This window comes from Rhinatrema bivittatum, chromosome 1 (assembly GCF_901001135.1).
Source record: "Rhinatrema bivittatum chromosome 1, aRhiBiv1.1, whole genome shotgun sequence".
Lineage (NCBI taxonomy): Eukaryota > Metazoa > Chordata > Amphibia > Gymnophiona > Rhinatrematidae > Rhinatrema > Rhinatrema bivittatum.
The window spans coordinates 346,731,875-346,747,791 of NC_042615.1; the positions used below are offsets into that span (position 1 = coordinate 346,731,875).

A 15,917-nucleotide genomic window follows, 5' to 3' on the forward strand; every position below is an offset into this window, starting at 1 on the left:
GGAAGCAAAATTGAACTCAATGCAGTGGCAGGTCAACGGCACGGCAGACACAGACGGTCCCACCACCACAGGGAACGACCATGAACAGAAACTTAAACTGCCAAGAAACCTTACTTAGGGAACTATAAGAGATGAGTCCATGAGACCCCACAGTGGACAGCCTGAGATAAAGATAAAATGTCCAAAAACACACAAAGCTTCAGTGAAAAGAAAAGAAGAGACTCAAACCTTGATCAATGGGCTCTGAGGAAAAGGAGAGACTGAAGGGATTCCACATAGACATGTGATATAATGACATGCCATGGATAGGGTCAGTCAAAGTTCTAAAAACAGACAGTCTTTCCATACTGGGTTCCATCTGATGATATCACCCATGTGTAAGGACTACCATCCTGCTTGCGCTCAGAGAATAATTAGGTTTACATACTCAAAAAACAATTTCCTCATTATTGAGTGCAATGCTTACCTGTCAAGTACAGTGCAAAAGATATAAATCGATGGTAGCGAATAAGGAATTGGAGTGGCTCTTCTCTTTGCACGGAGGTGACAATGTAATCTGCTACTGTCTCTCCATAGAAAAAGTAGTTTACACACAGCAAAAAGTACCTACAAAACAATTAACATCACAGTCATTTATAATTAATTTTCCAGGGTTGTAAATCAAATTTGATATGAGTTTAATTAATCATACTTTCACTGATGGTATTTGAAAGTTGTATTTTTGCTTCTATTGTAATTCAGGTAAGTACAAATATTTTAATCCTTTATTCTTTAATTTAAAAAGTATGACAGTATTTGCATTGTAAAAAGTGAAATAAAGATTTTTGTTTACATTTTTTTAGGGACATGGATACATTTTCTCATGCTAATGAGAGGATGATGCTTCAAGGTTATCGTCACAACTTTACAGAGCCTTTCATTTCTAGGCCATTGCCTTCAAACTCCAGCTAAAATGATCTGAGTGAAAGGAGCTGGTAGTCTCAGTCTAGTTCAGGGGGCCAAAACAGAAGTATTCATATTGTGATACCTGTCCTATTTCTACAAATCTGAATACTGCTGCACAACTTGTTGCCAATTTGAAATAGGGACAGGAAGAAAAAAAGGATCATTTGATGGACTAAGAGAAGCAAATTAAAATGAGTGAAGTATACATCCCAGAAAATGATTGAAGCCTAGTCAGCTGTGTAAGCTGGCAATATTTTGTTTTTGATAAGGGGGAGAAAAATAATGAGATTTGAAAGAAAGGAAAAATGCTGAGCAACATGCCTGGAAAAACATTCTTTGGAGGACACTTCAATTTTATTTTTTTTTTAAATGACACTGCATTATCTACCTTACTCGAACAGGTCAACTAGGAAATATAGTAATAACATATCTTGAAACCAAAAACACAAATAAGATTTCTTATTATATTATTTACAAATATTTATATCTTGCAGATCCAAAGAACTTGCTCCTGGCAAGTTACAATAAAAAATCAACAACTATTTCTCTCATGAACTTTTAACTGTGACATTAATTGTGCCTCCTACTTTCAACTGAAGACGAGAATCAAGGGAACTAGAGTTTTCAGTGGGGCAAGCATCTCAACTCCACAGTAAATTACATCTACAGATAGATATCCCAATACATTATGCCACAATAGAAAGAAAGATTCTCAGCAAATGAGATCTGATCCACATATGCCAATTAAAAGGGTGCAAAAACTAACCTATGAAATATGATTCACTGGAGCCCACTGACTATCCTGTCTTCTAAATTTTTATTTTATTGGCAGTTGTACAAAAGTCTATTCTTAAAAAAAAAATGCAACAAAGAAAAATCATTGTCAAATGCAAAAATCCAGTCTAAATCAGAGAATAAGGTCTAGGATAAAAGTCAGCAACCTCAGCATGCTTGCCGGAATGCGACACCCAAAACATTTGGTTCAACATATAACATGGACTCAGTTGCTCAGAGCCAGAGATGTTATCTAAGCAGCATTGCCTTAAAGTAGTGCCAGCCTGGCCCTACTTTGCATCAGTAAGTAGCATGCCCTGCTCTCTGCAGGGCTGCCCCCACTTCCAACAAGTGGGATATGTTGAAAAGAATCAAAGGTCTATGTCATCTTTCTGGCCTAGCAATATAGTGCTGAACTCTGCTAAGGGTTAAATCCAGTAGTCAAGAAAATATAAAACACTGCCTCTGGCAGCTCAGAAAATATAGATAGGAGTCAGCTGACATTTGTAGCTTGCCTGTATCTTCTAAATTAGCTATAGCTTCTATGAAAATAGAAATACATATATTATCAGAAATAGGATGCAGATGTTGAACCAGGGAAAAGCCCATATGGTTTGAAGTACCGAAACAGTCAGAAACTATAGAAGCGTCCGTGACGTCATAGATTAGCCCATCACAATGCCTATGGGCAGATGACCTTTCTGCCTCTGCACAGCATGGAAAGTCCCAGTGCCTACAGGCCCCGCTGTGGGCTCTGCTCTTATCTGAAAATAGGACCTTTAGTCCTGCGGTTGAGCAGGCACATCACAAATCTCGACTCCTGCCTAGTATGTGGTTTGTTCACCTGAAAGTTACAGAGAAACTACATGACCTGTATGCTTGGCAATATGCCATTATTGTTCTGAACCCTATAAATTTGATGTATGTCTTGTCAGAGGATAGAACTTGTAAGAGCTCAGAACTTGTCCTAGCCTGGCCACTTCTCCTTTATATACAAAGCTTTTTACTGCTAATAAACTATGTCTCTCTTTGGAACTGTTGAGCGTGGTACTTTTCTCCCAACAATGGAGGAGAAAGCAGCCCCTGGGGTCCCTGAGCCCTAGATTGACCGGGTTTCCAACAGATACAATAGAATGACAGCGCACACCGAGGACAATCCAGGTAGGAGATGCATTTCCAGAGTTGGCAAGCCAGCCTGCTCTGTGCCATCTTAAAATGTCTTCAGTCCTACAGGAACTGCAGCAAGGCAGACAGGCAGCCTGAGACTGCCATCCATGAAAGGGAGAGACTCTTACACTACCTCCAAAGTCAGAGAGAAACTGATGCATTTCCCTCCTGTACTGTGCAAAATATAAAGATATAAAAGAGATTTATTTTTCCTGTCAGCTTTAGAGAATGTACAAGACTTCCCACAAAAAAAATGAGCAGAAAGATTTGTTGTTCCTCATTTTGGGTGTTTCACAGTTAAGTGGATTGTAAATTTGAGAAAATAAGCTATCTTTTTCTATACTTTGAATCTGAAATCTGTCACCAGACTACCCCAGTTGGAAAGAGAAACTGCCACCCGATCTCCCAGAAAGAGACACTACTGGGATAACTGGCTGGGGAGAGGAGCTTCTGACCTACCTGACCCAGTGTTCTTCCCCCCACCTCCCAGTGTGCTGGGCAGTAGCAACAGCTGATGCCTGCAGCTTCTATGTAAGTAAAGAAAGTAGATACAGCCAAATCAGATCTTGCCATGTAACCTTGCCTTTGCAGTTGTCTATCCTCGTTTGGCATAGATGCTCCTCCTTGAGCACTCAATTTGTCGTCAGTGGCAGGGCCTCCAGAGACCATAGGTAGTACACTAGTAGAACGGGGTCAACATTGTGATGCTATCCAGGAGAAGGTGACATGGAGGGAACCTTACAGTGCTGCCCAGGGACAGACTGAAGGAAAATATTAGCCTGGGGAATTTTTCATATTGGTCCATGAGATATCAAATTAAATCAATGAAAAAATGTTCCACCAACCCCTCCCAGCCTCTGTTCAATGCCTTCCTACCACTTTTCTATGCAGCATGTGCTTCGGAGGCCCCCTGGAGCCCGTACACATTTACCAGAAGACTGAACCAGAAGCAACTGTCCCTCGTCTCCTGCTGTTCCACTGTATATAAAGGGCTTATTTCTATCAAAGTCTTGCTCTCTTTCCTCCTTTCCCCTCTCAGTGCTTACACTGGTCTAGAGACTGGCAGCTAAGATTTAATGCTAAAAAATATAGAGTAATGCATTTAGAATGAAAAAAAAACAAGGATGAGGTACAGAATTGGAGGCAAAATTCTAAGTACAAAAGAAGAGCGGTATCTAAGGGTGACTGAATCTGATGATCTTAAGGTGGACTAAAAGATGAATAAATTGATGGCAAAAGCCAGAAAGATGCTTGGCTGCATAAAGAGAGCAATAGTCAGAAAAAAAGGGAAGTGATATTGCCCTTGTATAGGTCTCTGGTGAGACTTCATTTGGAATACTGTCTACAATTTTGGAGACCACACCTTCAAAAATATATAAATTGCTTTGAGACGGCTCAGAAGGTGGCTACTAAAATGATCAGAGGTCTTCATTCTAAGGTATATGGGTATAGACATGTATCCTAGAGGAAAGGCAAGATGGAGAGATATGATAGAGATTTAAATATCTCAAAGTTTTGCCAAACAAAAAGATACATGAAATGATAATTCTTTAATCAATAACAAATAAATGTATACAATACCTAAGTTAATTCAATACATATAAAGCAAATATAAATTCTTAACAAAAAAATTAATATACTGTAAAGTAGTTTAGTTTAATGGCATTTATATACCGATGTATCAGATGGACCTTCACATTGGTTTACAAAAGTTACAGCATATTTGGAAATACAATAATTGATAAAATAGTAACAGCTAAAAACTACGCAAGGTAAAAGAAATAAATTAGCTTTTTAAAAGAAATAATCTAAGAACCAATAGAAAAACTCATAAAAAACAGGAGTCAAATTAAAATAAACATAATAATAAAACAATAAAATAGAACATATAGTAAAACAACAATAAATACAGATAAAGATAATATAATAGTAGCCCGTCAAGGAAGTTAAGAACAATGTGAATACTCGTTTGCTGCTCATTTGTAACATTAGTTTAGTTTATTGGCATTTATATACCGATGATACAGATGCATTAAAATATACAAACAACATCCTAAATAAATTCAAATGGAAAATACATTCATAATCATACACAAAAAACAAAAACATACACAAAAAACAACACACAGAAAGGGCCCACACTTACTATAAACAGAAAAACAAGCAGGCATCACATATAAGACAACATACAAAGACAAACATAAAACACCCCTTAGAAATATCTCAAATGTTTCATGCACAGGATGCGAGCCTCTTTCAATGGAAAGAAAGATATAGAAATCATCGGATAAGTGTGAAAGGGGGTAGATTCAGAAGTAATCTTAGAAAAAAATTTTTTACAAAAAGGGTAGTGGATGCATGGAACGGTTTCCCAGTGGAGGTGGTAAAGGCAAGGGATCTCTGAGGATGTGATGGGAATTGTAAGGGCTACATAAATTGGACAAATCGGCAGACTAGATGGGCCACATGATCTGTTTCTGAAATTATGTTTCTAGGTTTCTTACTTTGCTCCCACTCCATATACCCCACCCCCCACCCTTGCTATAGCTCTGCCTCCTCTGTACTCTGTCTCTTTGAAAATAGCCCTCCCATACCAGGTGCTCATAAAAGCAGAAGGAGAACCAGTCTCCACTGCTTCTTCGGCTGCAGTTACAGGGGACATAATTGCTATAGCTGTAAGCGTCTCGGTCTGCTTCCTGCTTTTCCGTATTTGAAATGCAAGATTAAAATAAAAATAAAAATTTTGAGTACTATATTACCTCACCATATCACATTACCACCAGTCTTGTCCAGCCCACTGGGGCATGGCCAAAAGCCTAACAACCCAATCTGCTCCTAGATCTACCTACTGCATGGACATCTATGGCAGCAGCAGAGGAAGACCAAAGCTCAGTGTTGATTTGTAATGGTGGAAGAAATCAGGTGCAGGGCTGGGCAGAGACTATCCAGTGACACAGGGAAGTACAGAACTGAGAAGGTAATAGCTTTGATTTATTTGAGATTACTTGTTAATTTTTCAACATTTTGTATTTACTGTAGAATAATTCACATCTGATTATTAATCATAAATGTAAACCTCCTCCTCCTGGAACAAACCAGATATTTCCACCTATACAAGAGAGAGTCAACGGCATGGTCGGGCAAAGCAGAGGTCGAAGTTCGGAGAGAGTCAACTGTGTAGTCTGGCAAAGCAGAGGTCGAAGTTCAGGGAAGCAATCCAAAGGTAAAGAGTTCAGGAATTTGAAGAATAGCCTGGAGGCAATAAGGAGCAAGGGAACCTGTTGCAAAGGTAAGCTTTGACTGTCAGAGCTTGCCTTAAATAGATCCTGGTGATGATGTCATCTGGATGGCCAGCAGCCTCAGCACTCTGCGGCCCTTTAAATCTAGCCGAGAGGTGCACGCGCGACTGAGGAAACCAGAAGATGGAGGTAGGCTGGTGGCGGCATATCTGCCGCGAGGCAGAGTCGCGGGAGAAATGGCAGCGGCATCTCCACCATGCCACTAAGTAGAGGGACGCCGAGAGGGGGGGCAGCAAGGGCAGCGCTCCCTCTGCGTTGCAGAGGAGCCCGCGTCTGTTCCCAGGAAGGCAGCGGCGGTAGGAGATGAAGGCCGGCCACAGCTTCTGTGGCCCCCTCCTCCTGGCCCCCCTTCTGAGGTTTCGTGGCCTGGGGTACTGAATGTTCTCAGAATCATGGGAATCCGGTGGCTGCGGTTCCATGGAATGTAAAGAGAAAGATATTTCGGAGTTACTTAGGGCGCCGGCTGGAGCCGGAATGAAACAATGTTTCTCCTTCCCTTGTTGCAAAAGAACATATAAGTTACGGACCTCATTTTCTTTAAAGGTCAAAAGGGACATGAATCCTTCCATGGCCCGGGTATGTTTCTTAATGAGGGCTTCATTTTTGGCCATCTTACGTGTCAGTTGGTCCTCCAGTTGGGCGAAGACTGCCCTCAAAACATCCTTTCGATGGGAACTGGATCTGGTCTGGGTTTCCTGAGTTTTCTGGCAAGGAAGAAGATTGGGAAGGGCGGTAGCCATGGTTAAGGACCGGGGATACTCAATTATTCCAGACAGGATTCTGAACACTGCGGTCCCCACTGGATCAGATCGGCCGTGGCCTAGTCAAATTGAGGCTGGTGCTTCCGTAGCCATAGGAAGCCCAGAATGGCCGGGTTTATTGCCATAGGAAGAATATAAAAGGAAATAAGTTCCGAGTGATCCGGGCCAACCTTCAGAGTAAGGGGTGAGAGGCCCGTGTCACTACTCAGGGGGAGGAAGTCCCAATGGACCGAAAAGAGAGCCAGTGGCGGAGTTAAAGCATTCGTGGGAATTTGATACTGGTCCACGAGATCCTGCTGAATAAAGTTTGCCCCCGCGCCGGAGTCCACTAGGACCTGAATGGAGAAACTGATGAAGGATGTCTCTACAGAGGCAGGTAGCAGGAATAAAGGTGAGGCCGAGGTGAGGGCAAGGGCTATTGCCTCAGGAGTCTCTCGACTTGAGATTGCGCTCTTCCTTGGGCACTGAGGTAACAGATGGCCCAAATTCCCACAGTAGAGACAGAGTCTGATTTGACGGCGACGAGATCTTTCCTTGTCTGGAAGATGAACGTGACCCAGCTGCATGGGTTCCTCTGAAGAATTTCCAGAAGGCAGGGGACGATCGCAAGAAAGGGGGGATTCTCTGGGGCGACTCTTCAGGGTAGAGCAGTTCTCCCGAGACTGCTCCTGAAGACGCCTATCAATCTTCCCATTTAGGTTGATAAGGCCCTCGAGGGAAGCAGGAAGTTCCCGTGCTGCCTGTTCATCTTTTATCCTGGGGGCCAATCTTTCCAGGAAGATGGCATGCAGACTGTCCCCCTGCCAATTTAATTCTATGGCCAGGGTATGGAATTCAAGTGCGTAGTCAGAAAGAGAGCAAGTTCCTTGGCGTAGCTGCAAAAGATCAGATCCCATAGCTGGAAGCCAGCCAGATTCCTCAAATACTTGTTTGAAGGCAGACACAGAGGGGAGGCCCTTGCCAGTGCCTTACCATCCAAAAGGGATAACAAAGGTCGTCTTGACCAAATCATTCGGGAACAATGTCGCTTGGAGAGTGAAATGCATATGGCATTGGTTTAAAATCCCCGACACCGTTTGGGATACCCTGAATAATGAGATAGGGCCAGGAGAGGAATGATCGCCCGACCAGGGTTGGATGCAGGTACGGAGGCCACTGGGGAAGGCGGTGGGGCGTTTAGTTGCGTCAAGGAGTCTTGCCGGGCAGCTAGATGGTTAACATCCGCCACCACCTGTTCCAAGGTCGCCTGGAGATTTTGAAATTTCACTACGAGTCCAGGAATGAATTTCAGTGCCGCCAGATCCACCGGGTAGGAATCCAGTTGGGCATGCAGATGCAATATGGAGGAGGCCAAAGCCTCAAGAAATCGATGCTGCTCCTGTACTCTGAATGCCAGGCCTGGGATGGCCTGAAGAGCACATGGCTCCGCCAAGTCTATGGCCTTTGCAATCTGTTGCGCCGGAAGTGGACCCTTGGGCCTTGGTGGGGTTGATGCAACCCGTAGGTAAGGACCTACGGGTCCACACCGTTGGCAGGCAGAGTGGGCTGATAGTCAGAGGTCGCTGGAGCTTCACCTATACCAGCCCTCGTTCCCCGTGAGTTGAGCCTTTGGGTGCTGGAGCCAGCAGGACTTAGGTGGGCCTCTGTATATAGTTGCAGGAGAAGATGGCTCAGCCCAGAGACAGCAGGTAAGAGATGGTGCAGTCCTATTCCGGACTGGTTAATGTCCTGGAAACTCAGGCGCCAATGGAACAAAGAGAGCGCTCGAGCAAAGGTAGACTGAAGCTTGATGAATCCATGTCCAGGGAGTAGGCAGAGAGGTGTCTAAGAGCAGGCTTAAGTCAGGGCTGGCGGCGATCCGAAGGCAGTGGCAAGTAAGGCTGAGTTCTGATCTTGGAGATAGTCAATGGCGTGGTCGGGCAAAGCAGAGGACGAAGTTCGGAAAGAGTCAACGGCGTGGTCAGGCGAAGCAGAGGTCGAAGTTCGGAGAGAGTCAATGGCGTGGTCAGACGAAGCAGAGGTCAAAGTTTGGAGAGAGTCAACGGCATGGTCAGGCAAAGCAGAGGTTGAAATTCAGGGAAGCAATCCAAAAGTAAAGAACTCAGGAATTTGAAGAATAGCCTAGAGGCAATGGGGAGCGAGGGAACCTGTTGCAAAGGCAAGCTCTGACTGAAACAGCTTGCCTTAAATAGGTATTGGTGATGATGTCACCCGGATGGGCCGGCAGCCTCAGCACACCGCGGGCCCTTTAAATCAAGTCGCGAGGCAAGCGCACCTGAGGAACCCAGAAGAAGGAGGCAGGCTGGCAGCAGTGTATCTTCCACGAGGCAGAGCTGCGGGAGAAACGGCAGCGTAGTCTCCACCGCGCCACTAAGTCGAGGGCCGCCGAGAGCGAGGCAGCGCAGGAGGCGCTCCCACCGCGTTGCGGAGGAGCCCGTGTCTGTTCCTAGGATGGCAGCAGCAGTAGGCGAGGAAGGCCGGCTATGGGTTCCCTTGGTCGGCCGACATAACAACTGGTGGTGAAGTTAGGAACTCAGCTAGTCTATTTCTCCTGCTTTCATGGCTCTGGGAGACATTCTTCCACAGTAATTACAGTTTTCTTTAACATGAGATGGGCCTAAGTATAAAATGCACCTCATTACCATTTCAGTGGACATCTTTCTTTCACAGGATGAACATTTCCAAAATCCTAGCTTATCTTAGGACATTTTAAAAGAGGGACAAGAAGGAAAAGTGAGATTCTTTTTTAAAATGAATAGGGAAGACAAAACACAGCACAGAGGCAGAGAGCTAGCATAAAACATCTGGTCAGCAGAGTAGAAAAAAAGAAACAAACTGAGGTACACACACAGAACAGACTGCATGGGAACTCCTATGCATGCTCAGAAAACTTTTCCAGACTTTTCTGAGCTCTAAGAGAGCTACTCAGTCTTGGCACTATCAAATGATATCACCCATTTGTGTGGCTTGTCAACTTTCCTAGAAATCAATTTGTACAATTCTAAAAAAATCTATCACTGGGAAGGGTGAGCCTCTCGTTCACAGAGGATACATACATTAACTACTGCATCAATGGCAGTGATTAAAAAGTATTGAATATCAGGAGACTCCTGAAAATTAAAATAGAAACTTGAAAGTTATTATCTATACTATACAAAAGATATCACATCTCACGTTACAGCTGCTTTGAATAATAAAGGAATCCTTCTAACTAGTCAATGGTCAAGTTATGGGATCCAAGGTAATCTCTCAAAGCATTCCAAGCAGCTTCAAGGTAAAGACAGATTTCCTAGACCGCTACCTTAAGGAAAGAACTCAGGCTACATAAGGAACCACCACATGGGGTGGATCAGTTGGAAGATTTCACCATTTTTTGGTTCTATTTCAGTTTCTTTGGCAAAGGTAAAAATGTCCTACCAAAGCACTTTCACTTAAGGAAGAACTAGCTCAGCAATTTTGTAGTTAAAGTGGCGTAACAGGAAGTCTGAAGCCTGAGAAAACATCAACATAAAAAATACAACTATATGTAGTGACATTCTTTTTTTTGTTACTCACCAGCTTAGAGTTCTAAACCATGGCAGTTCATAGGAACGATAGACCCGATACCCTATAGTGATGATTTCATGGAAGCACTTTACCTGAATGGCAGAGACCTGAAATAAAACAAAAATAATCTAAAGGACTTCTGATCAGTTAAGAATTACTTGCCACCTCCTATTTCAAAGGAAAGAAAACATGAAATAACAAAAGTAATTCAGAACATGCTTCTCTTGCATTGTTTGTGGTTGGTGAAGTTGGTAAAATTTAGCTTGATTTTTATCCCTAGAAGACTGAAAAAAACAGATTTAGTGGTTTGGATCATACTGCATTTTAACTGCATTGTATGTAGGTTGGGATACATTTTATTGAACTAGCCTAATAAATCAAAGATGGTCTAATACAGAGAGAAACCAAAAACATTAGGACGGAAAACGATGGTAGTATTCTTATGTCTCTCCCTATGCACCACAGCATTCCACTGGCTCTGCCCACTGCCTTATCAGACTGTTTTGCTAACTTGACATCATAAGTTATAATCATCCTGAAATGTCTCCCCTGATTGCTGCACATTAGTATCTCACTCCATATCACTCCTGGAATTCTGCACTGCAAATGCAAGACCCTGCACTATTTTTGCATTCAAACTTAGTTGCCAAGCACTTCACCACTCCTCCACTTTTTTATATTATTCTTCATTTTGTCTACCTCATCAGAAGTGTCCATTATTTTGCACAACTTCATGTCATCTGCACAAAGACATACCTTTCCTACTAACCCACTCTACAATACAACTCATACAAATACTGACCCAAACTGACCCCAGGATCAAGCCCAGAGGGACTTTACTAATAAGCCTCTTTTTTTTTTTTTAATGTATCTTTATTGTGGTAATGTACAGCTATAGCAATAAAAATACAACTATACAATAAATCAGAACATGGCAACTGGTACATTAACCAATTTTTCCTTATAACAGTAAGACTGCCACAGCAGCAGACAAAATTAGACAAACCAAACACCACAATACTAAGCATGCATTCACACACAAGCCCATCATTTCACACCCCTAGTGGACTTCTACCCATTATAGAATCTGATTAGCATCCGAAAATCTTCCCCACACTGTGGTATAATCAATATTCAAATCTTCCAAATCTTCAATCGCCCTCCATTCCTGCATTTAATTAATCCAAATTTGCACAGGCGGGACCTGGGGGGGGGGGGGGGGGATTCACATTCTTCCAACATTGCAGAATAGGAATGCAATTTGTATAAATTAATAAGACTCCTTGGTAAATGCTCCGCCCATGTAGAGACTCCATGCACGCTTCTCCAAGAAAAGGTGGCCAGAGCATCAACACTTTCGTTAACACATTCAGGACTGATCCCCAATAACCATACAGCATAGTGCTAAAGAGAAAACTATGGGTCATATTAGCTTTAGTAACTTTACAGCATAATCACTGATCTGATGCCAACAACCCCATCTGTATAGTTCTCATCACAGTATAACTTCTATGGATAATACAAAATTGTATCTCTTGAAGTTTATTATTGTTAGTTTTTTCAGCTGCATAAGAATATGCCGTAACTGATCTTCAGTAACTGTCATACCAAATTCAATAGACCACTGTGTCGCTAATTTCAACAAAACACCTTGTGACATTTTTTCATTCAGACCTCAATTTATACCAAAATTAGATTTTGTTGCGAGTTTTACCCATACCCTGCAGCAAATACGATTGAGAGTTGATATCCATAAAGGTTGGAAATAACTGCAACAGAGATTACACATAATGCCTAGTATGCAAATAGGCATAGAAATGAGAAGCAGGTAAATCAAACATACCTTTTAACTGTTCAAATGAGAAGATAAAACAAAACTAAATGCTTCCCTCCCCACAGCTGAAAAATACCATGCTGCATGCCAGGTTCAAAGGCAACATTGCCTACAAATGGTGAAAAGCCTGACCTCTTGTAATCAAAGCCCCACCAAAAGCAAATATATTTCCAGGCTAGGCGTACAGCCTGAAGTAATGGATAAGATTTCAAATTCTTCGGAATACTGGTCTTGGGCAAATGCAATGCCTCCCATGGGGTCAATGGAAATAATGCAGACTCTACCAAATTTTGCATACAGTACTGAAATGTATTAAGTTCCTATTCTTTTCCAAATCAAAATTGACAAGCAAAGTTATCGAAGTTATCAAAGTGAAAATCTGGTAAATATATGCTCCCCAGACCACATTCCTGTTGCAGCGTAGCATAACTGATATGCTTAGCTTCGTTTCTCCATAAAAAGCTCAATACCAATGATTGCAATTAATGGACATCTATCTTCCGAAGCAAACAAGGCAGCATTTGTAATTGGTACAACAATTTAGGAAAAAGTACCATTTTGAACAATGCAGCCCTACCAAATAATGATAAAGGAAGATCCATCCAGGACTGAAATGTCAATTGAATAGACTCTATAATAGGGGTTATGCTGTTGATAATCTGCCTATAACCAGAAGAAAATTTTAACCTTAAACACGTAAAACTCGAAGTAACCCACTACAAAGGGAATATCCCCGGCCACGAATCCTTGAGTGATAGTGGTATTGCTAACGCTTCTGACTTGGTAATGGACAGCCTTGCCAACATACCAAAATCTTGAAAAATCTGCATAACAGGTAAAGAGGTTATAGGTTTGTAAACAAAAAGAAGAATGTCATCTGCAAATAGACACATTTTTTGTTTATATTGCCCCAATATAAAACTATGGAAATCAGAACAGTTACGAAGGTTTAGGGCCAACGGCTCTACTGATAATACATACAATAAAGGTGACAGAGGACAGCCCTGAAGTGTCCCCTCCTTGGAGATCAAAAGAGTCTGAAATCAAACCACTGACAGTTATCCTAGCTGTTGGATTAGCCTATAATAGTTTTAGCCACCTCAAGAAATCTCCTTGAGTCATACCACTCCAAAATTCAGAACAAGTAATACAACTGAACTTTGTGAAGGGCTTTTTCAACATCAAGGCTGATAATCAGGTTATCCTTATCAGTGGATGCTGAGGACCACAAGGCATATATTAGTTTGCGTACATTACAGACACCATGTCACCCTCTTACAAAACCCAACTGGTCAGGGTTAATCAGGTCAAGAACCACCAAATTAAGTCATTTTGCTAAGATAGATGCCAGAAGTTTAAAGGTCACATTCAACAAAGAGATAGGTCGATAACTTTCTGGTTCAGAGAGATCTTTACCTTTTTTAGTGAATACTGTAATTAATGTTTGATTGGCATCCCCCACAAGAATGCCAGCTTCCAAAGCTCCATTATAAAACTGCAATAATAAGGACGTCAGCAACAGCCTCATTATTTTAGAAAATTCTGGGCTATAACCATCAAGTCCAGGGGCATTCCCTAACTTCAAACTGTTTAATAGCAAGATCAATTTCCATCAGGCTAAGTGGTCTATTTAAGTGAAGAATTTGAGAATCAGACAAACCAGGCAAAGCTAAATTTTCAAAAAAAGAAGTGCAAAGGACTTCTTGCACTGGCTTACACCTGCTATAAAGTACGATAAAAGCCCATTAAAATTACTCAGGTCCATGAAGAGCCCGAGTTGTTCCTCCTCTCAGAATGGAGCCTCCTCGAATTTCCCTGCTGCCAAGTTAAGCGGGAGTTCCTTGAGAATGGCAGTACAGCAGAGAGGTCAAGCAAGGTACAGAAGCACCAGGTGCAGGAATCCGTAAACCCTTCATAGGCCCCGGAGGATTCGGTGGCACAATGCAGTCGGTACTGTCAAAACTGAGATCAGGCTCCACGATGCACCTGGCACTACCAACGCACTGCGCCCTGGCATCACTGAAAAACTCAGTGCTATCAATGCCCCAGCCTCAGCACACAAGTTCTCAGCATACTTGACACATCAAACCTCAGTTCAGCTGATGCAACTATTTGACGCATTGATGCATCACTCTCTGGTTCCATCGACACAATCAAAAAGAGCAAGAGGCATCCGAAGGAGAATCGCTGAGCTTACCTCTGTATTAGTGTTTATTTTTCAGCCTTTTCTGAGAGAAAAATGTTGTTATATAGTTATGATTAAGAACATGCCATACTGGGTCAGACCAAGGGTCCTTCAAGCCCAGCATCCTGTTTCCAACAGTGGCCAATCCAGGCCATAGAACCTGGCAAGTAACCAAAAGCTAAGTCTATTCCATGCTATTGTTGCTAGTAATAGTCAACTTAATTAATAGCAGGTAATGGACTTCTCCTCCAAGAACTTATCCAATCCTTTTTTAAACACAGCTATACTAACTGCACTAACCACATCCTCTGGCAACAAATTCCAGAGTTTAATTGTGCGTTGAGTGAAAAAGAACTTTCTACGATTAGTTTTAAATGTGCCATATGCTAACTTCATGGAGTGCCCCCTAGTTTTTCTATTATCTGAAAGAGTAAATAACTGATTCACATTAACCCATTCTAGCCTCTCATGATTTTAAGCACCTCTTTCATATCCCCCCCCCCCCCCCTCAGCCATCTCTTCTCCAAGCTGAAAAGTCCTAAACTCTTTAGTCTTTCCTCATAGGGGAGCTGTTCCATTCCCTTTATCATTTTGGTCACCCTTCTCTGTACCGTCTCCATTGCAACTATATCTTTTTTGAGATGCGGCGACCAGGATTGTACACAGTATTCAAGGTGCGGTCTCACCATGGAGCAATAGAGGCATTATGACATTTTCCATTTTATTCACCTTTCCCTTTCTAATAATTCCCAACATTCTGTTTGCTTTTTTGACTGCTGCAGCACACTGAACAAACAATTTCAATGTGTTATCCACTATGAAGCCTAGATCTCTTTCTTGGGTGGTAGCTCCTAATATGGAACCTAACATTGTGTAACTATATAGCATGGGTTATTTTTCCCTATATGCATCACCTTGCACTTATCCACATTAAAATTCATCTGCCATTTGGATGTCCAATTTTCCAGTCTCAGAAGGTCTTCCTGCAATTTACCACAATCTGCTTGTGATTTAACTACTCTGAATAATTTTGTATCTGCAAATTTGATTACCTCACTTGTCGTATTTCTTTCCAGATCATTTATAAATATATTGAAAAGTACAGGTCCAAATACAGATTCCTGAGGCACTCTATTGGCCACTCCCTTCCACTGAGACAATTGTCCAATTAATCCTACTCTTTGTTTCCTGTCCTTTAGCCAGTTTGTGATCCACGAAAGAACATCGCCACCTATCCCACGACTTTTTACTTTTCCTAAAAGCCTCTCAAATCAAATGCCTTCTGAAAATCCAAATATACTACACCTACCACTTCGCCTTTATCTACATGTTTATTAACTCCTTCAAAAAAATGAAGTAGATTTGTGAAGCAAGACTTGCCTTGGGTAAAGCCATGCTGACTTTGT

At 42.0% G+C, this 15,917-nt stretch overlaps 1 protein-coding gene across 1 annotated transcript in view; it reads right to left on the reverse strand.

Moving 5' to 3' along the window:
• CDS1 (CDP-diacylglycerol synthase 1) overlaps positions 1–15,917 on the reverse strand; it is a 194,843-nt gene that overhangs the window by 148,179 nt on the left and 30,747 nt on the right. Inside the window, exons 4-5 of the mRNA XM_029599378.1 lie at positions 10,502–10,599; positions 467–606 (exon numbers count right to left, since the gene is read on the reverse strand). Of these exons, the coding sequence (XP_029455238.1) occupies positions 467–606; positions 10,502–10,599 (238 nt within the window). The remainder of the gene's footprint in view (positions 1–466; positions 607–10,501; positions 10,600–15,917) is intronic.